The sequence below is a fragment of the Panthera pardus genome, unplaced genomic scaffold (assembly GCF_024362965.1).
Source record: "Panthera pardus isolate Hobbes unplaced genomic scaffold, ASM2436296v1 HiC_scaffold_18, whole genome shotgun sequence".
Taxonomy (NCBI): domain Eukaryota; kingdom Metazoa; phylum Chordata; class Mammalia; order Carnivora; family Felidae; genus Panthera; species Panthera pardus.
In genome coordinates, this window is record NW_026526743.1 from 3432061 (window position 1) to 3451363 (window position 19303).

The 19303-nt window shown below is 57.0% G+C and overlaps 2 protein-coding genes across 3 annotated transcripts; both read right to left on the minus strand.

Moving 5' to 3' along the window:
- Positions 1–102: 102 nt before the first annotated feature.
- On the minus strand, positions 103–5874 carry DBP (D-box binding PAR bZIP transcription factor). 2 transcript variants are annotated; one of them, XM_019425802.2, is made up of 4 exons: positions 5288–5874; positions 3953–4363; positions 2117–2328; positions 103–599 (listed from the first exon to the last, which is right to left on the minus strand). In XM_019425802.2, the coding sequence occupies exons 1-4, from the start codon at positions 5424–5426 to the stop codon at positions 384–386; spliced, it is 978 nt and encodes a 325-aa protein (XP_019281347.1). In that variant the 5' UTR covers positions 5427–5874; the 3' UTR covers positions 103–383. The 2 variants fall into 2 exon arrangements, with proteins under 2 accessions (XP_019281347.1, XP_019281348.1); XM_019425803.2 differs by lacking the exon at positions 5288–5874 and adding an exon at positions 4808–5198.
- A 566-nt stretch (positions 5875–6440) lies between these two features.
- CA11 (carbonic anhydrase 11) lies at positions 6441–11937 on the minus strand. The gene is made up of 9 exons (XM_019425801.2): positions 11150–11937; positions 10982–11056; positions 10111–10253; positions 8602–8787; positions 8289–8384; positions 8072–8144; positions 7814–7968; positions 7398–7563; positions 6441–6570 (listed from the first exon to the last, which is right to left on the minus strand). Exons 1-9 carry the CDS (start codon positions 11214–11216, stop codon positions 6545–6547), a joined length of 987 nt encoding a protein of 328 aa, XP_019281346.1. The 5' UTR covers positions 11217–11937; the 3' UTR covers positions 6441–6544.
- Between the last annotated feature and the right edge of the window lie 7366 nt (positions 11938–19303).

Here is a 19303-nt window from a genome sequence, read left to right on the forward strand (position 1 = left end):
GTGGCTCCAAGCCCAGACCTGCCCACGTACCGCGGCCAGCGTGACCCGATGGCCTTGAACTGGGGCCAGGGAGCTGCCTCCTCCCCCCACAACAGCTGGCTCTGGGGTTCTCAAGATTTATTCAGGGTGTGTTAACGGAGGCGGTGGGAAGATGGGGTCCCCGAAGTGGCAGGGGCAACACAGAGGACCCTCCCCGCCCCCGCGAGGGAGGGGGGAGGCTCGCTTTTTCTTAAAAATATAAATGTATTTATCTGCATCATCACGTCCCTGGGGCACCCAGCTGGCCGGCCTGTGGGCCACAGGGCGGGGAGGGAAAAGGGCGTCGGGGCGCAAGTCTGACCGAGGCGGGGAAGAGCTCCGCCAGGCAAGGGTAGGGGACGGCCTCACAGGGCTCCGTGCTGGGCCTGGTAGCGCGACAGCACGGCGCGGTAGTGGGACAGCTCCTGGCGCACAGCCACCACTTCCTGCCGCAGCAGGGCGTTCTCCTTCTCCAGGAAGGCCGCCCGGACCGATATCTGGTTTTCCTTGAGCCGCCGGGCATCTCGGGACCGCTTGGCTGCCTCGTTATTCTTGTACCGCCGGCTCCAATACTTCTCGTCCTGGGGGTGGGGTTTGAGAAGGCACTGAGGGCCAGGGGTAGCAGCTTTCCTTGTGCCTTCAAGGACAGAGGGCATCTAAGAGACCCTCTGGGGGGTTTCTTGCCCAGCAGTGGGGCTTAAAGGTTACCAGGTCTCTCCTAGGATGGGTACCCAGGGATCTGGTTGCTAAGGAGAGCAAGCCCCTAGCAACAGCTAAGGTGTGAGATCGTTCCACCCACACTCAAAGCAATTTGGTTTCATGTTTCCACTGTGCAGAGCAGACCCCACTGCTCCTCACCCAACAAAGGGCCTCCAGTTAGCCCCTGGTTGCTAAGGATGCTCATTCCCTAGCAACGGGATGGGACCTTCAGGGTCGGAGGGCTTCTCTCCATAAAAAGCACTGCTTTATGCATCACCTGCCCAGATCCTGGTTGCTAAGGAAAGCCTAGGCTCCCTAGTGATGGGATTCTGTGTCCCATAAATCTTTCCAGAGCTGGGGGCCTTTGGACCTGGTTGTCAAGGCAACCTCCTTGTTGTTTCCCCAGCAAACAAAGGTAATGTCTAGGTGGTCCCAACGACTGTAGCCAGTCTCTGACCTACTGGCCTTGAACAGAGGCCAGAGAGCTGCCTTCTTCCCAACGGGTCCTGGTTGCCAGAAGGGCTGTACTTTAGCAAAAGGGCCTATCCTGAGGCCTCCCCACACCATTACACTTAGGGTTTTCCGGTCCTAGAATTTGGTTGAGGAGGACCACTCCTTAGTAACAAGGGCCACCCAGAGCTCCAAAAGATGACCTCACATCCCCGTTTCATTAAAGCCTCGTCCCTGCTCACTAGGGTAAATCCGGTCCAGGCCCCATGACAAGAGAAACCGCCGGTCTAGGCTGGGTTTACAGGCCAATCCTCAGTGCTTCGAGCAGTCGCGTCTTACACAAGGGTGAGGTGAAGTCTGGTGAGCAGCCAGGACACCTCTTAACTAGGGGAGGCTCCAGAATTGGCCAAAGGGAGAAGACTGGAAAGAAGCGGTCGCTGCCCCAAATCAGAAGGCAGTTCTGGCTGCTGATGGGAACTTGAGGTCTCTCACCAGGGAGCAGTCCAGGCCCAGAAAACAAGGCCCAGAGGGGCTGTCAAAGTCTGCATCCTAGGCGGATGCAAGCACCCTGAACGATGCCCCAAATCAGAGACCAGAGGACCAGCCCCAGCAGGGCTAGCGGCTCAGAAGAAACAGACTGATACCCTGCTGCTAAGGAATGCTGTCCTTAGTAACTGGGCCTGGTCCAAGCCCCAAGCCTGTACAACTGGGCCCAGCAAGGCTGATTGAGACTGCATCCCATAATACCATCTTCGTAAATCTCAAGCCCAAACCTCAGCCACGTCGCACCCCACGGCTTCGCACGACTGACTGATCCTTGGCTGTAGGTTAAGGGAACCTTGAGAGCTAACCCCAATGAGAAGCCCAGGCCTGACTGGGAGGAAAGGGCCATCCCTGGCCGTAGGGCCTGTAAAGGCCATGCCTACATCCTACATCTCGCAGCGCTCACCTTCTGCTCCTCTGGCACCTGGATCTTCCGAGCCTTCTTCATGATGGGCTGGGGCTTAAGTTCCTCCTCTGAGAAGCGATGTCTCCGAGGGTCAAAGGTCTCGTGGCCAGGAATGCTCGACAGGGCTAAATCTGCTGGGTCGGGTTCAAATGTCATCAGCACCTCCACGGTGTCTGGGTCCACAGGGCTGGGTGTGTCCCGAGAGGTCAGGCCTTGGGGAAACACAATGTGCCACCTGAGTGTGTATATATTTGGTACCCGCAGAGGCTACCCCCTGCTCAGGTATCTTTTCCACCCCGAGGAAGGCCCTTATGAGGCCTACCGTAAAGCCTGCCTGAGATCAACCTCTCTAATATAAACTACGAAGGGTCCCCAAGCTACCTTGTAGCTTAGAAATCATGGAACCGACTCCACTTTTACAAACACAGAAATGAGCCCAATTATAACTGACTTACCCTAAATAACACGAGTCTGGTCTATTGCTTCTAACACCTCTGGCCCTCGGATTGGCAGCGTCAGCTTCCTTCCCATAGTCTAGCCCGAATCCTGCTTACTGAATCCCTGACCAAAGCCTAGCCCCCCCCCCCCCCCCCCCCGGGGGGCTGCTCAAGAAAAACAAATCCAATGCACTGAAAAGGCTTCAGGTAAGCTTCTTAAGAGCTGCTGGCTTCGAAGGGTTAGGGATGAAAAGCGGAAATGACAGGTTTCTGGAGGTCGGTTCAAGAGAGGGGACAGGGGCGGCCTGTGCCTTTAAGAGCGACCAAGCCGGGGCCAGCTGAGGACACAGGTTCAGGGCCAGTCACGTGCGGGCGCCTGCTTTCCCGCCCCGCCCCCCCCTGCAGCCACGGGCGCCCTCTAGTTCCCCAGGCCCCGCCCCCTCCGCGTGACCGCGCGTGCGCGAAGTCAAGACTATGGAGGAGCGAGGAGAGGACTCACGTGGCGCGGGAATGTGCGGCTGGGAAGGGGAGGGCCCTGGTTCCGCCCGGAGGTCCGGCCAGGGGCAGGTGTGTCCGGGAATCCCCAACCTGCAGACCGCCCCTGGACCCCCCAGTGCCCGAGAGAGCACACTTTTCCTTTGGCTCTTTGGGGTTTCTTAGCTCGAACCTCTCAACCTCCAAAGATCCAGGCATTCCTGCACTCTGGGGAACACACTGAGAAACGGCCCCCCCAACCTCCTTCTCCCTCGCCACTGGGATACACACTAGGATTCTGGGATCCTCGGCCCCTCCTCTCCCAGGACATAGGAGGCTCGGTCCTCGCCTCAGTGGAAGATCTAGAATGAAGATCCCCGACCTTCTCCCCTCTAGAGGATCCGGGGTGCTAGCCCTTCTCCACTGGTGGACTCAGGAACCAGGGCAGACAGTCCCTTACATCATGGTGAAACAGAAGTCTGTGCCCAGACCTTGCTTTCTCCCTTGTAGAGGACCTACGAGTTATGGTCCTTCCACACTCCACCGATTCTGGGCCCGGATTCTGGAGTGCAGTTCACTCCCCAGTAAATAATTCCGGTGTTCTGGGATCCCAGTCCCGGCTCCTCGAGTATCCGGACCCTCGGTCCCCCCGTCCCAGCGAAAAATCCACACTACCTCCCTACTGGACATACTTCCTGGAATTTGGGGTCCCAAGTCCCTTATCTCCAATGGATCCAGGAGACCCAGTACCCTGATGCATTAAGGGACACAGAATCCGGACTTCTCTCCAAACATCTCTCGCCTAGAAGGACCCAGAATTTGGGCGCACAACCCCAGCCCCACCGTCGCATCCCCGGGTCGCAGCCCCGCCCCCGAGGTCCAAGCCCCGCCCAGCCGGGGCCCTGTCCCGCCCCCGCCGTCGCACCTGCGCGGTGGCCGCCCGCGGCCCCGAGGGCAGCCCGGGTGGGGGCGTGCCCCGGCGAGGAACGAGGGGAAGCTGAGCCGCAGGAGCCGGGCCCCGGGGAGGGTGCGGGCGTGCGCACGGGCGAGGGCGCCGGTGATGGGCCGCCGGGGGGCGGCGGACTGGGCGGGAGCCCGTGCTCCAGCAAGAAGGCGTCCAGGTCCACGTACTCCACGTCGCCGAACGGCAGCGTCCGCTCCCACAGCAGCGGCGCCAACAGACCCGGGCCAGGCGCGGCCCCCGGGCGCCCCCGCGGGGATCCGCCGCCCACCACCGCCCCAGCTGGGGCATCCGCCGGGCCCGCCGTCTCCAGGCCCGGCCCGGGGACCGTGGATGCCGGCGGAGCCGCCTTGCGCTCCTTTTCCTTCAGGAGACCTGCGGGCGGGGAAAAAGACCGGGTGGGGTGGGAAGGAAGAGACGGAGGAGAGACCCCGACACAGAAAGACAGGAAGAATGGGGGGGATTGAGACCCACACGGCGGAGATCCAGAGAAAGAGGAGGGAGACGGGGGAGAAGGAGAGATCAGAGAGGGAAGGCAAGGACCCAGAGAGAAAGCAACAGAGACTCAAGAGAGCGAAAGAGACCCAGAGAGAGAAGGCACAGACGGGGGCGGCAGAGACAGAGAGGGAGGCAGAGACCGAGAGAGGGAGAGAGACTCAGAAAGGGGGGGGAGGATAGAGACCCAGAGAGGGGTAAGATAGAGACCAGGGAAGGTACAGAGCCACGGAAGGAGGACCGAAGTTCAAAAAGAGGCAGGTGGAGGGGTGGGCAGGTGAGAGAAAAAAAAAATGACGGCTCTGTAATTTCTCTCTAACCTACCCCCCTGCTCACTGTAGCCGCTTCTCCCCACCCCCACACTCTGTAAGGGGCAGGAAGGGGCTCTATTCCTGGGGCACATTCCTCATCCCCAGACTCCATGTGACCCCAGGAGGCCCCGCCCAAGCCCGTGTCAATACCGTGTGAGCATCCGACACACCCCCTCCCTCTTTCCTGGACCCCAGGGGTCCGGACTCTCATAACCCAGAGGAAGCGGGGGGCTGGGGCCTAGACTCTTGGGTCCTCCGGGAAGAGGACACGGGGACTCCTGGGTCCTCCTGGTGGATGGGCTTTAAGCAGGTACTTTTGGATCCTAGGTGCCGAGGGATCTAGGGTCCTAAACACCCTAGTAACTGTGTAGATGAAGGTTGAGAATGGACTCTCGGCACGATAGGAGGTAGTCCCCCCCCCCCCCCCGCCCAGCATTTGAATCCCTAAGGGAGTTGGGTGTCCGAGTTGGGATAGGCGGGGGCTAGAACTCACAGCTGGATGGCTCTTTGGGCTTGCTGGTCCCCTGCAGAAGGCTCCGCAGCCCAAGCAGCGCTCCCCCGCCAGGGGGGGCCCCGGCTGGGCCGCCCAGCAGCAGTGGGGCCGGGGTCCTGTCGCTCACGGGCCGCGCCATCACCGGGCACCTGCCCGTAAGCTCACGGGCTCATGGAGAGGCGAAGAGCTGGCCTGCCAGTCAGCGGCACACTCCTGTGGTTCTGGCGAGTGCCTGCCCAGGAGCGGGCGAGCGTAGCCTGCAAGCCTCCAGTATCCAGAACACTGCAAATCCTAGGAGTGACGGGGATTCGCAGTCCTCAGTGCAGAAACGTGCAACTCAAGAGGGTCCCAGGAGACCATGCAGTCCGGGTGAGGGGGTGGTCAAATCAGGCAACCGGCTCTTTGCAACCCGGAGTTCAGGGGGACACAAGGCGCTCCAGCAAGGTGGGCGAGCTAGGCTCTTGCAAAATCTGCAGCTCTCTCAGCGGAAGGCGCTTTGCAATCTGCACCAAGAGGTGTGCGCGGAGGGGCGGGGGAGGGGGCAAGAGGAGGCGGCCGCCTTGAGGCGTGGCCAACGCAAACTTCTTTCGCGGAAAAAAAAAAAAAAAAAAAAGCCAAACCAAAACACCCGACGCCACAGCGCACACCCCTCCCCTCGGCCCCCGCCTGCCTCTCGGGCCAAGCACCCCAGCCGCGTGCCTCCCTCCGGCTGAACGCACGGGCCAATCGCGTCTTGACCCCTCGAGACGCGCGGCCAATGGGACCCCAGCATCCGCCAAGGCCCGGGAGGGCGCGTGAGGGGCTAAGTGCGGGAAGTTGCTGTGCCTTTAGGTGGGAGGCGGGACCCTGACCTACATTTGCCCAATGGGAGACGGCACTGGGGGCGGGACCGTGACCCAGTTCGGGCCAATGAGGCAGGCGGGAGGGGGAAGCACATGGCTCTGCGCGTGCTGCCCGACGGGGAGGGTGAGTTGGGGGGAATCAAAGAGGCGCCACTTAAAGGAGCCGCTAATCTAAATGACGGTTTGGGGAAACAGGAAGCCAAAAAACCGAGTGGTGCGGTTTAGGAAGAGGGAGATTGGTTTCTAGAAGAAGGCTGCTGTTCTCCAATACCCAAATGTTTCCCCGCCGCGCCTAGAATCAGACCACTAAGAAACAGGAAGTATTCTGTCCCTTTAATAGCTTTGTTTTGGGGGTGACTCCCCTCCCCGAGTGGGGAGACTTGGAAAGGACAGGCGCAGTCCTCGATGGGGAGTCTCAGCGACCATGGGGGGCACCATCCACTGTAAGACAGACGACACCGGTGGGGGAGAGTTAGTTTAGGGCACCACAGGCTGGACCCTGCAGAGGGGCGGGGGCTGGGCCACGTAGGGCTCTAACCACAGGGAGGCTGCGAAGGGGGAACCCGGAATGTACCAGGTCGACAAGCTGGGGAAAACGGGCAGATTCTGGACCGGCACTGGGTTGAACCAGCAGGAGGTAGCAGGAGGGTGGAATAGGGATGTCCAGTTTCAGCATCAGACTCAACTATGTGAAGGTATTCATGGGCGGGGGTGGGGGGGGGGGTGGGTCTGGGCCAAACCATGTGGAGAAGCCGGAGAGGTGGCCTTTAGATCGCAGGGCTGAGCCACAGGGAGGCAGCAGAAAGGGAAGGGGAGTGTACCATGTTGATTTCCAGGAAGGGGGTGTGTGTCAGATTATGGAACACGATGCGATTGTACCACATGGAAACAGGGAAGGGATCCGGGCTGTACCATTGTGGAAAGCCATAGCAATAGGAACCACGGCCCAGCAGTTAATCGTACCACAGGGAAGCCAGGTGGCTCGGGTTCGGGTTATATACAAGTTGCAGGTTGCAAGCGGTGAAGAGGAAAAGACAAATCACGGACCAGCAACGGTCTGTGGCGTGGAGGTGGATTGTACCATGTTGACACACACGTAGAAGGGAGAAAGCGAGCGCGAGCTCAGGAGGCTGGACCAAATAGAAACGGCAGAGGGGTGGGTAGGACTGTATCACTTTGGGAAAACAAGGCGGGGGGTGGGGGGTGGGAAACACATAGGCGGGTTAGACCAAGACGTGCGGGGGAGGGGGGTGCAGACTGGACCATACCATGCAGGCGGTAGTTGGGGCCTCGGCAGCGCCTCTCGGGGTGCCGGGGGTCCCTGTTGCCCCTCAAGGCCCTGTGGGCCAAGGGCTGCAGGGGCCGGCCGTTACCGCTGAGGCTCTGGAAGATCTGGGACGGAGGATTCTGGCTCAGGAGTCTCAGGGAGTGCATCTGCCGTGGGAGGGGGTGGGAAACTGAGGGTGAATAAGGAACGGTCCGGGTGAATGGTCTCAGGGGAAGCTCCGCCCCTCGGGCGGGGGGGCGGGGCTTTGCTCAGCCCCAGCCCACCCCCAAAGGTTGTCTGACCCTCCCAACAGTCGGACGAGGAAGAAGGGAGGAGAGTAGGTGAGGCCAAGGAAGGATGCCCAGGCCAGGGAATGGGTTAGCCAGGCCAAAGGGGCTGCAGGGCACACTGGGTCACCTGGAGGGAGGTAATATTGAGGGCCCGGTCGATGAGGATCCAGGTGACCGTCTCCGAGCAGGGCGGGGTGCTGAGAGAGCCCTGATAGGTGATGAAGCCAAAGGATTCGGGGAACAGGAGCTCCAGGCTCAGGTCTTGAAGAAAGTAGGCATCATCTGCGGGAAAACCGGGCGAGAGTGAAGAGGAGTGCCCTTCTTGAGCTCCCGTCCAGTGCACACACTGCTCCCCCAGTCCCCCACCAACGCACCAGGGACTTACTCTTGTAGGAGATGCGGGTGATGGTGTCACGGTTAAGGAGGCGGCTGAGGAAGGGGTTTGAGCTGCCGGCCACCTGTGTGGGGGTACGAGGTGAGGAGGTAGGAATCCAGAAGCCCGAGCCCCCAATCCCTTCCTTCCCCAGGACGCGGGAGCCTGGGCCTCCCAGCCTCCTTCTGGCTCAGACCCCACCTTCCCTCAGACTCTTGCCTGGGCTCACATTGACAAAGAGGCTGAGAATGGCCAGGCCATTGGGGCCCCGGGAGGCGGCGCTCAGGTTCCCATAGAGTTCTTGGTTGAAGTGGATGAGCTGCACCTGGGAGGGAAGCACAGAGTGGGGGTCCCCCAGCAGAAGGGGAGGAGAGAACGGGTACAGCTCTGGGCCCTTGGGGTCTCAAGTCAGGTTAAAGCTTAGTGCTCGGGGGGCTGTTCTATGAAAGAGGATGGGGTGAGGCCTCAAAAGAAAGGTAAGGTGGGGAGCAATTGGGTCAACTTGGGGCGAAGGTCAAGGGTCAGAGGTCAGTGGCCACCACCTCCGCAGAGAACCCCTGGTGGTTGATCTGGTGTTCAGAGCCGGCTCCATCCCGCGCTCCAAACAGCAATCGCAGTTCACTGAGTCGGTGGCTATAGAGGAGGGGCCCCCCAGACACGTTGACCACGGGCCGGGGTGCAGGCAGGAAGGAGACATGGCGGCCGGTGTTGTAGAGGGTTCCCCGGAGCTGCGGGAGAGGTGGAATGAGGTGGGAGCCGTCACAGGGACGAAGAGAGATCTTTTCGCTCCCGCATTCCACTCCTACATTTCCTGCTTCCGACAGTCATTTAATCATTCAGCATAGTTTCAACACCAGTGACTTTGCCAGGCTCTGTTCTGGTCCGTGGCAGGTGCTCACGATCGCTGGATTTATTTCACTAACAAATATTTATTGAGCTGCTACTATGTGCCATGGACGCCAGGAGGAGAGCAAAACAAGTAGACAAAAACCCTGGGCCTCATGGAACTTGCATGCTAAGGGAGCAGACACAATAAATAAGGAATCACATAAGTAAATGCTTAATGAGTTACATCTTATGCTCATGCAGTAAAGAACTGAAAGCTCTCAGAAGGTGTAATGGGAAACCCAGCCTAGATCGGGGGTGGGGTAGGGTGGGATGAGGAAAGGCCATCACAAGAAAGTGACATTTGAGTGGAGACCTAAAAGATAAGTAGGAATTAGTTGCAAAGAGCAGAGAGAAGGGCATTCCAGGAAGAGGAAACAGCAAGTGCAAAGGCCCTAAGGTAGCCTGTTTCCATGACAGCAAGGAGGCCAGTGGGACCAGAGCTTGGTGAGCAAAGGAGAGGAGATAGGAGCCAGATGGTACAGGACCTTGTGGACAATGACGGGATGTTTTGTATTTTTATTTAAATAATAGAAAACACACACACACACACACACACACAGAGCTAGGCTCAGGTCATGATCTTTGGTTTGTGGGTTCAAGCCCCACGTTGGAGCCCGCTGCAGGTTTTCTGTCTTTCTCTCTCTCTCTGCCTCTCCCTCGCTCATGCTCGCTCGCTCTCCCTCAAAAGTGAATAAACATTTAAAAAAAAAGAAAAGAAATGGCACTGCAAAGTGGGCAAGAACGTGGAGGCTAGGACCACACCGCCTGGGTTTGGATCCCAGGGATGGCACTCTAGCTGTGTGACCTCAGACAAGTAACCCAATCTCTCTGTGCCTCAGTGTCTGCATCCATAAAATAGGGACAATGATAGCACCTGTTTCATGGTGTGGTTTCTGAGGATTAGAAGACTTATTATCAAGCTTTTAAAACGGGGCCTAGCACCAAGAGCGGTTTGTTTTACAATTGCTTTTACAGATGTGGAAAAACTAGCGAGCCATGTTTGGGGAGGGGGGAACAGGTGACCCACTTTCGAGCGGAAGGAGCCTCCTTTCCACCCAGTGTGTGCCCCTCCTTACCCCAGGCTAGATTTCCACCTCAGAGACGCACCCCCACTCGTGCCCACCCCCAGGGGATCGGGTAACCCCTCCCACCAGGCCCCTTACCTTCTCTCCCCCAGTGCTGAGTCTCAGTGGGGGCAGAAAGGGGTCATAAAGGACCCTCTTCAGCTCCACGTCCACGGGGCTTTGCCGCTTCCCCACAGCACACAGACTCCAGGCGGCATTCACCAGGCCCCAGAAGGGAGGCCCTGGAAGCAGGGATGGGGCAGGGAGGGAAAGGAGTCAGAAATAGGGACTGGATCCCAATGCTGGGATCTGCCCACAAGGCTGTGGTCTGGACTCCCGGATCCCAGGAGAGGAAGGGCAGGAGACGGCGACTCCTGGGTCTGAGGGAGGAGGGGGCTGGGATCCAGAATCCTGGGTCCCAGAAGAATCTTGGAGGAGTTTCCTAAGACCATCTAGCACCCTCCTGGATGAAACCGATCTGAAGTCATGAAGCCATTGGGGGAAGGAACTACAACTCCCAGCAGGCCTGAGGGCAGCCAGCCTGCCCATCCACTGCCGGCCCGCCCAGGCGCCCATGGGAGTCGTAGTTCTTTCAGTCTCCCGTGTCCCGCAGCTGGATGATGAATGTATCGGGGAGAGGAGTTGCAAGACAGGGCTGGCCAAGGCAGGGGAACCGGCCGGCGCCCCACTGGTTCCCAGGAACAGCCAGGACCTACCTGCCTCTTTCCTGGCAAAGGGACACGCGCTGTTTTCCACCCCCACACTCCTTCCTTCCACTCACTCCCACTCACTACTTGAAATGCACATATATAATGTCCCATGGTGAGCTCCCGGGTTCAGAGGCTGGGCCCAACTCCTGAGGGAGGGAGGGAGGGGCTGGGACTCCCGGGTCCCGTGAGGAGAGGGCTCCTGGGTCCGAGGGAGGAGGCACCCGGCAGCCCGGACTCCCGGGTCCCCGCCCTGGCTGCACCTGGCACGAAGTTTCCCTGGAGATTATCCTTGTAGCTCCACCAGTCTTCCGGATCCGGTGCAGGTCCGATGTGAGCTGCGGAGAGAGCAGCCTGAGCCCCTCTCCTGGGCACCCCACCCCACCCCCGCTCAGGGGCTCCTGCCCCAACCCCCCCTCCCTGGGCCTTACCTGCTGCCCCCAGTGCGGCCCAGAGTACCAGCGCTCGAGGGGCGCTCAGTCGAGCTGCAAGCCCCATCCCCGGGAGGCCTCTGAACGACCCCTTCCCAATGTCCCGGCCCCCTCTCTCAGCTCCTCTGGCCCCTCTTTGTGGGACCCAGTCCCTCCAGGACTGCCAGCCTGCCTCTCCTCCCCACAGGGAGACCGGTTCCCCAAACACCGAGGCGGTGGTGGGGAGGACCGAGACCCCCCAAATCCCCTCCCGCCTCCTCTCCCTGCTCTCCCTTCCTCTCCTCCTTCTCTCTCTTTTCCCCAACCCTCCAGCCTCCCTCTACCTCCTGATCTTCCTATTCCTCTCTCTGCCTCCTGCTTCTCCCCGGGGTTACCTCCTGGTTTCTAATCCACACCCCCCCCTCTTCGCTCTGTCTTCTTCCAGCTCCCCCCCCTCCCCCCAGCCACCTAACCCCATATCTCCATCCTGCTTCTCTTTCCTGCTCCCGGTCTCTCTCTGTCTCCAGCTTCTCTCTCTCCCTGCCTCCCCACCTCCTCCTCTCCTGCCTCTCCTGTTTCTTCTCCGTCTCTCTCTTCCCTCGTCCCCGCTCCCTCCTCCCCCTCCCTCTCTTCTCTCTCTGGGTGTTATTTAATTTTTTTGTCGTTGTTGCTGGGGGGGCGGGTGATCTCACAGCAGCGAACGCTCCTCGGCCTGGTGTAGGGGGGATGCCCAAGGGGCAGGATGGAGGGATCGCTGGGGGCCGATCCCCAGCTTCCAACTGTGCCGGGGCCATGGGGGCGGGGCGGGGGGGGGGGTTGGCCAGGACACCTAGGGCCCGGAGCTGGCAGTTCCCATCCTCCGCAGAAGGGGGAAGGGGGGGAGCTTAAGGTGGCGCTGACAGTCCTCCGAAGTCTCGGTGCTATGGTCCCGCTGGCGCCGGAGGATCCGAGGTCCCCCCGCTCGCGGGGACCCGGGTTGGAGCCCTCACCGGCGCCTGCAGCCCCCGCCCCCCCGCCCCGCTCGGCCTCGGCTGGGGGCTGCCTTAACCGGGCTGAGGGATCCCCTGGGAGATCGGGGTGCGGTGCGGGCGGCTGACCAGGAGGGGGAGGCAGAGACCTGGAGAGGGACCGAGAGCCGGGAGGAGGAGCCGGGGAGGCGGAGGCGAGAGAGCCGGAGGTGAGGTCGGGGAACTGCCGAGGCTTGGGAAGGGAAAGGAAGCCCGAGATGGACTCGGGGCGCCAGGGCCGGGGGAGACCGCCGGCTGGAGATGGGGAGGCCAGGAGGGAGGGCGAGAGAGACAGAGACACACGCTGAGAGAGAGATCCAGGTAGAAAGACGCGGAAAGGGATACAGAGAGAGAGAGAGAGAGAGAGATACTGATGGAGACAGAGCAAGAAACACGCATACACACTTAGCTATAGCAACAGAGAGCCCCATCCACCCAGCAGGTCGGAGATGCCAGAACAAGTCGCCAGGCAAGGCCAGAGGGGGGGAGACAGAAATAGAAAAGAGATCCAGAGTGACACAGCCAACACTACAGAGAGAGACAGAGAAACACAGAGAAAGGGGCAGATACACACACAGGCACCTGAGTAGAAACACTGCAGGGAAAGAGAGAGAGCCAGAAAGGACCAGATGGCAGAGACCCAGGGGCCCAAACGGAGGGAGAGAGACCCAGAAACAGAGCAACGGGGACGTCAAGGGAGAGAGTCGAGGCAGAAAGACAGACATTCAGATAGAGAATTGGGAACGGACATTCCAAGGACCTAGAGATGGAGGGGACAGGGACGCCCAAAGAGAGTCAGAAATGAAGAGAAAACGCGAGAAAGAAAGGCATGTATGACTTATCCATTGCCACAATGGATATGGGGGGAACAAATCTCCCCCAAACTCAGTGGCTTAAAGCAGCAAACATCTGTTGTCTCACCGTTTCTGAGGGGTTAGGGTTTGGGAGTGGCTTAGCTGGGTGGTCCAGCTCAGGGCCTCTCATGAGGGTCCAGTTAGGCTATGGGCCAGGGTGCCGTCATCTGAAGGGTCGACTGGGGCTGGAGAATCACTTCCAAGCTCTCCTACACGGCGGTTGCCGGGAGGGCCTGGGCTGGGCTCCTCACCAGTGGGCCTCACAACGTGACTTCTGGCTTCCCCAGAGTGAGTGATTGTGTGTGTGTGTGTGTGTGTGTGTGTGTGTGTGTGTGTGAGAGAGAGAGAGAGAGAGAGAGAGAGAGAGAGAGGTCTTCTATGACCTAATCTCCAAAACCACACACCATCACTTCTGTTTTCTTCTGTCCCTCAGAAGTGAGTCGCTAAGTCTCACTAAGCCTAAGAGATTAGGCCCCTCCTCTCGAAGCATCAGAGAATCCACGAGAGAGAAGAGGGAGAAGAAGAGGGAGACAGAACAACGGGGAGAGATGGACCCTGAAAGCCCCGTGAGGCTTTGAGGTCAAGGAGACACATATTCAGAAACTCAGTGACACGTGGAGAGAGATGCTTGAGGGAACTATGGAGACAGGGAAAAGAGGCAAGACAAAGGAAACAATGGCGATAACATGGTAACAACAACAACAACAACAACAATAATAATAAGTTACAGTAATAACAGCCAGCACATAAAGCAGCTACGACATCCCAGGCAGAGTTCTGAGACTTCCTGTGAACTCACTCATGGAATCCCCAGCCGCCCAATGGGGTAGAGGCTGTGGTCCCATTCTACAGATGAGGAAACCAAGGGTCAGAAGCCATCAGTGACTTGCCCAGAGTTCTCCACTTAGGAAGTGGATGAGCAGAGGAGGAAAACAAAGACGAGAGGGGGGGAGGGGCGCCTGGGTGGCTCAGTCGGTTAAACATCCGACTCTGGATTTCAGCTCAGGTCACGATCTTGCGGTTGGTGGGTTCGAGACCTGCGTCGGGCTCTGCACTGTCAGTGCGGAGCCCGCTTGGGATTCTCTTTCTCTCCACTCTCTGCCCTCCCCCCTCTCAAAATGAATAAATAAACTTAAAAAGAAAAAAGAGGAATGGAGGAAACACAATGGAGGCATAGATGCAGAAAAGTGGGGAAAGCGTCAGGAAGAGTGGAAGAGGGACCCAAATCTGATGGAGAAAAGCCGCCCTGACTGGAGTTTTCTAGACACCAGGCCATGCCATGCACCCTGTAGGCTTTATTTCAAGCCTCAAAGCTGCCCCATGAGGTGGGGTTAAAATTAGCCCCATTATAGAGCTCTTCCTGCCCTTGGGTCCTGTCCCCATGCTTTAATAATAATATAAAAAAATTAGCCCCATTATTCAGATAGAAACACTGAGGCTGGTGAGAGAGAGAAGCAGCTCATCCAAGATATAGTAGGTTGGATGGTTGGATGGTGCCCCCACACACACGAAAGAAAGAAAGAAAGAAAGAAAGAAAGAAAGAAAGAAAGGAAGAAAGGAAGGTGCCTCAAACCTGTGAATGGGACCTAATTTGGCCAAAAGGTTTTTGCAGCTGTGACCAAGTTAATGACCTTGAGATCCTCCTGCATTATCTGCCTGGACCCTAAATCCAATGACAAGTGTCCTTATGAGAGAAAGGCAGAGGGAGATCCAGATTGGAGTGATGTGGCCACAAGCCAAGAAATGCCAGGACCCACCAGAAGCTGGGAGATGCGAGGAAGGATCCTCTCCTGGAGCCTTCAGAGGGACCATGGCCCTGTCGACACCTTGATTTGGGCCTCCGGGCCTCCGGAGCTGTGAGAGAATAAATTTCTGTTGTTTTCAGTCACACGGTTTGTGGTCATTGGTTATGGCAGCCGACCTCACGGGTGGGGAGAAATACTGAGAAAGTCTTGGAACTTTTCGGAGACAGGCAATGACGGAGCCAGAGATACGTGGAGGGAGAGACAGACAAGACACTTCACTTCCTGACACGTCAGGAAGAGTAGGCTCTACCGAAGAGTTGGCTCTCCTCCTCCGGGAAGCCCTCCCTGATGCCCCAGGCTGGGTCAGTGCCTACTGAGCACATCCCTAATGCCCTGTGCTTCCTCCGTTAGAGCACAGATCCCATTAGAGGAGGGACTGTCTCCTGTGTGTCCTCTCTCAAGGGCCCAGGCCTGACCCATCTCTGGGTCCCCAGCATTGCCCCACACAGGGCACATGGGGCTGTTCCTCAGGAGAGAAATCGAACATGATTGAATGAGACCATACTTCCCATGTCTCTCCCCTTGAGACTCTGGCTCCCTCCTATCTGCTTGGGAGACACTTGGGTTTCCTGCAAGGTCCAGCAAGGGCCTCACCTCCTCCAGGAAGCCTTCTCTGATCTAACAGGGGAAGCCCCAAGCTGTCTCCATTATCACACATCACACCGATGTGACTGTATGTAGGTCTCTCCCCTACAACACCCTCCCCCTGCAGGGCAAGTCCTGGGTCTGACTCAGGTCTCCATCCCAGTATTTCCCAGGGAGACCTCAAGAGAGTATGTTGAATGAAGGAATAAATGAAGAAATGGAGTCAAAATAGAGACAGTGGCAGTGAGAAATGGTGGAGAAAACATTTTTGTGTAGGGGAGGGGGGACTAAAAGGAAGGCTTCCGCGGGCGCCTGGGTGACTCAGTCTATTGAGCACCCGACTTCGGCTCAGGTCATGATCTCATGGTTCATGGGTTCAAGCCCGGCATCGGGCTCTGGGCTGACAGCTCGGAGCCTGGAGCCTGCTTCGGATTCTGTGTTTCCCTCTTGCCCTCTGTCCCTCCCCCACTCGAGCTCTATCTCTCTCTGTCTCTCAAAAATAAATAAATTTAAAAAAAGAGAGAGAGGAAGGCTTACAGGGCCTCCTGGCTTCTTGATTTCGGCTCAGGTCATGGTCTCACGGTTCCTGAGTTTGAGCCCCACATCGGGCTCCATGCTGACAGTGCAGAGCCACCTTGAGATTCTCTCTCTCTCTCTCTCTGTCTCTCCTGCTCTCTTTCTCTCTCTTTCAAAATAAATACATAAACTTTAAAAAAAGAGAGAGAGAGGAAGTCTTCCAGGTTTAGGTGACATTTTCCCCTTTGTCTGTCCCCATAATTGAGGCCCAGGTCCAAACTCCTCCTCTCCCTGCTGGCCTCCCTCTCTTGGCTCTCCCTCTGCCTCCGGCCTACCCTTTACGGATCCCAGACCTCAGCCTGCCTCTGCCCTAGTCACAGAGGTCCCACTGATGCCCAGCACCCCTGGACAGAGTGTCCGACCCTCAGCCTTTCTTGTTGTGACCAAATCCTTCATCTGTCCTTCAAGGCCTATCTCAAATATCACTTTCTCTAAGACACGTTTCCTGATCTCCGGGCTAGGTTCACAGCCCTCTCTGGGCTCTCCCAGTGAACTGAACACCTCAGTGATTAGAGGACTGGCTCTCCCCTTTCTTTAGCTCATAGACCTCCCAGGGCTCCCCAGGGCCCCACGGAAAAAAACACACAGGCCCTCAGCCTGGCCTTAGAGGCCTCATATGCCTTGACTACCGCCAATCCCCAGCCTAATCTCTCCGGTCTAACCACACCAGGCCCTCTGGCTTCGAGAACTTTGCACCAACTCTTGCCTCTTCCTCTAAAAGGAAAGAGGTTCTCTTTTCCTCTTCTCTGCTGGGCAAATTTTTACTCGGTCTCTTAGATACTGCAGGAGTCTACTCTTCTAGGAAGCCATCAGCAATGGTGAGGTGGGCAGGAGGCTCCTTTGAGTTCTGGAAGCCACCTGTGTGGCCTCCACGATAGCACACAGACAGACTGGGCTCGCTGCCCGGAGGCGGAGGGAATGGCCAGGCCGGAGGTGGGTCCCAGATGTGGATTTCACGCCTATTTGTCTCGGTCGCTGGGAACAAAGTTTGGGTCATAGGGAACATATGGGGCTCACCTCGGTCCTTAGTTTCATCTCCTGCCTCCCTGACCCCTGGGTGGGAGGCGACAGGGCCAGGACTCTCCAGGCCTGGATGGTTCCCACAGCCTCTCTTCAACTCCTCGCCTTGAGAGCAGGGAGAGAGAGCTGTTCGCAGCTTCCGCTCTCTTGGGGGAGCTCAGCAAATTCTTGCAGATCTGTGTTCTCTCTGTCTTTTGGGCTCTCCTTTCCTGAGGGAGCTGTGGCCACCAGGCATTTATTTATTTATTTATTTATTTATTTATTTATTTTTATTATTTTTTAAATGTTTATTTATTTTTGAGACAGAGAGAGACAGAGCATGAATGGGGGAGGGTGAGAGAGAGAGGGAGACACAGAATCCGAAGCAGACTCCAGGCTCTGAGCTGTCAGCGCAGAGCCCGACGCGGGGCTCGAACTCACGGACCCACGGACCGCGAGATCATGACCTGAGCCGAAGTCGGATGCTCAACTGACTGAGCCACCCAGGTGCCCCGGCCACCAGGCATTTAAATACATACACACACACACACACACACACACACACACATATTAAAGTTTATTTCTTTTGAGAAAGAGAGAGATCATGGGATGGGCAGAGAGAGGGAGAGAGAGAGAGAGAGAGAGAGAGAGAGAGAGAATCCCAAGCAGGCTCTGCACGGTTAGTGCATGTTCTAGACCTGTTGTCTCCAGTAGGCTAGCCACCAGCCACTTGAGCTGTGGGTAATGCAACTGAGGAACCGAAGATTAAATTTTATTTCATTTTAATTAACTTAAACTTAAGTAGCCCAATGTGGCTAGTGGCTACTGTATCACACAGCTCGGCTCTAAAGAACGAAGTTTGAAGGCCTGCTGCTTGCTGTGTGACAGTTGCTAAGACTCTTGGAAGAGATGGCTAGGAATGCTGGCCAATCCTTGGGGCGCCTGGGTTTGAATCTCTGCCCTCACCTCAACATGGAGTCCGCTCCCCACCGGCCCCAGGAGCCTCAATTTCTTCATCTGTATAAGGGGGATAATAATAGGACCAACCTATGTATTCAACAAATATTTGAGTACCTATTGTGTTCTAGGGGCTGCGGTTACAACATGGAACAAAACAGACGAAAATCCAAGGTCAGGACGGCAGGAGGTGGAATGCAATGCCATGACCAGACTCCTTTGAATCTCAACTTCTCTTTTCCTGGAATTGCCAAAAGGCTGCTCTGCCTAAAAAAAAAAAAAAAAAAAAAAAAAAAAAAAAAAAAAAAAGGCTGTTCTGCCTAGCACTTCATGATGTCATAGCATACTCTGGGTTCTGGGTTCTGATTGGCTAAGGGTCTGGCCTAAAGTCAGGTTGGCCGATTGTCCGAAACATTCTTTCTTTTTCTCTTTCTTTGATAGTAAAACACCCTATTTAGCTGGCTCCAAGACAGCACAGCATTAAAAGTTGTTTTCCACCTTCTCTTGCAGCTAGATGTCATATCACCAGATTCTGGCCAATGAGATAAGAACAGAGGGATTGTATAGCAGTTTTTGGAAAATAACCCTTATAAGTCAGCTGTGTGGGACTTTTGGCCTTTTCTCTTTACCTTCTTCCATCCTGATGCACTCTATGGATGATGGAGAGGAAAGCCAGGAGGTTCCAGGTGGCTTGACTACATCCAGATTTTTCTTGTTTGTTTGTTTTTTGTAATTGGCTTCACGCCCCTCGTAGAGCCCATCGCGGGGCTTGCACTCACGACCCTGACACCAAGACCTGTGCTGTCAACGCAGAGCCCAACGTGAGGCTCCATCTCGATCAAGAGTCGGATGCTCAACCGACTGAGCCACCGGGGTGCCCCTGACTTGGGTTTTAAAGCCACCATCCCGGTTCTGTCTGAAGAAAACTCTAAGTAGGGGGGGGAGAGGGGAGACCAGTATGGACACTACCGTAATAACCCAGGAGAACAATGGTGGGGGCTTGGACCACGTGGTGGCAGTGGACATGGTAAAAATGGTTGAATTACGAACGTATGTAGCGGATGGAGGGTACAGGATTTGCAGATGGACAGGACATGCGGGTGGAGTGGGCCATTTCCTTCCTTTTTGTTGGCTGGAGGGCCCGTTCTCTCTTCCTAGCACCCAGTGACATCATGGCCCATCCTGACTCTCCATTGGCTGAGAGGCCTTCTTTCTTCTCAGGGAAGGAACAGGGTTGCTCTCCAGGCCCCAGTGGACGGTAAGTCACATCCCTTCCTCTGAGACTCCCTCAGAGCATTCCCTCGGTGACTCTCCTGCAAGGATCACCCAAATTTGAAATTGTTGTTGACTGTGGCTGCAGGGGGCAGAGGTGAGGTGGCGAGGAAAGTTCTA

Bases quoted from the DNA above. Each gene is read 5' to 3' on its own strand.
- DBP (XM_019425802.2), bottom strand. From the start codon at position 5,426: ATGGCGCGGCCCGTGAGCGACAGGACCCCGGCCCCACTGCTGCTGGGC. The intron at 4,364-5,287 runs GTGAGTTCTAGC...CCCCGCCCGCAG, and splicing joins GCCCAAAGAGCCATCCAGCT to GTCTCCTGAAGGAAAAGGAG. The intron at 2,329-3,952 runs GTGCGACGGCGG...TGTTTCCCCAAG, and splicing joins CGCGGGCGGCCACCGCGCAG to GCCTGACCTCTCGGGACACA.
- CA11 (XM_019425801.2), bottom strand. From the start codon at position 11,216: ATGGGGCTTGCAGCTCGACTGAGCGCCCCTCGAGCGCTGGTACTCTGG. The intron at 10,254-10,981 runs GTGCAGCCAGGG...CCCTGCTTCCAG, and splicing joins CCAGGGAAACTTCGTGCCAG to GGCCTCCCTTCTGGGGCCTG. The intron at 7,564-7,813 runs GTGACCCAGTGT...CTCCCACGGCAG, and splicing joins TCAATATTACCTCCCTCCAG to ATGCACTCCCTGAGACTCCT.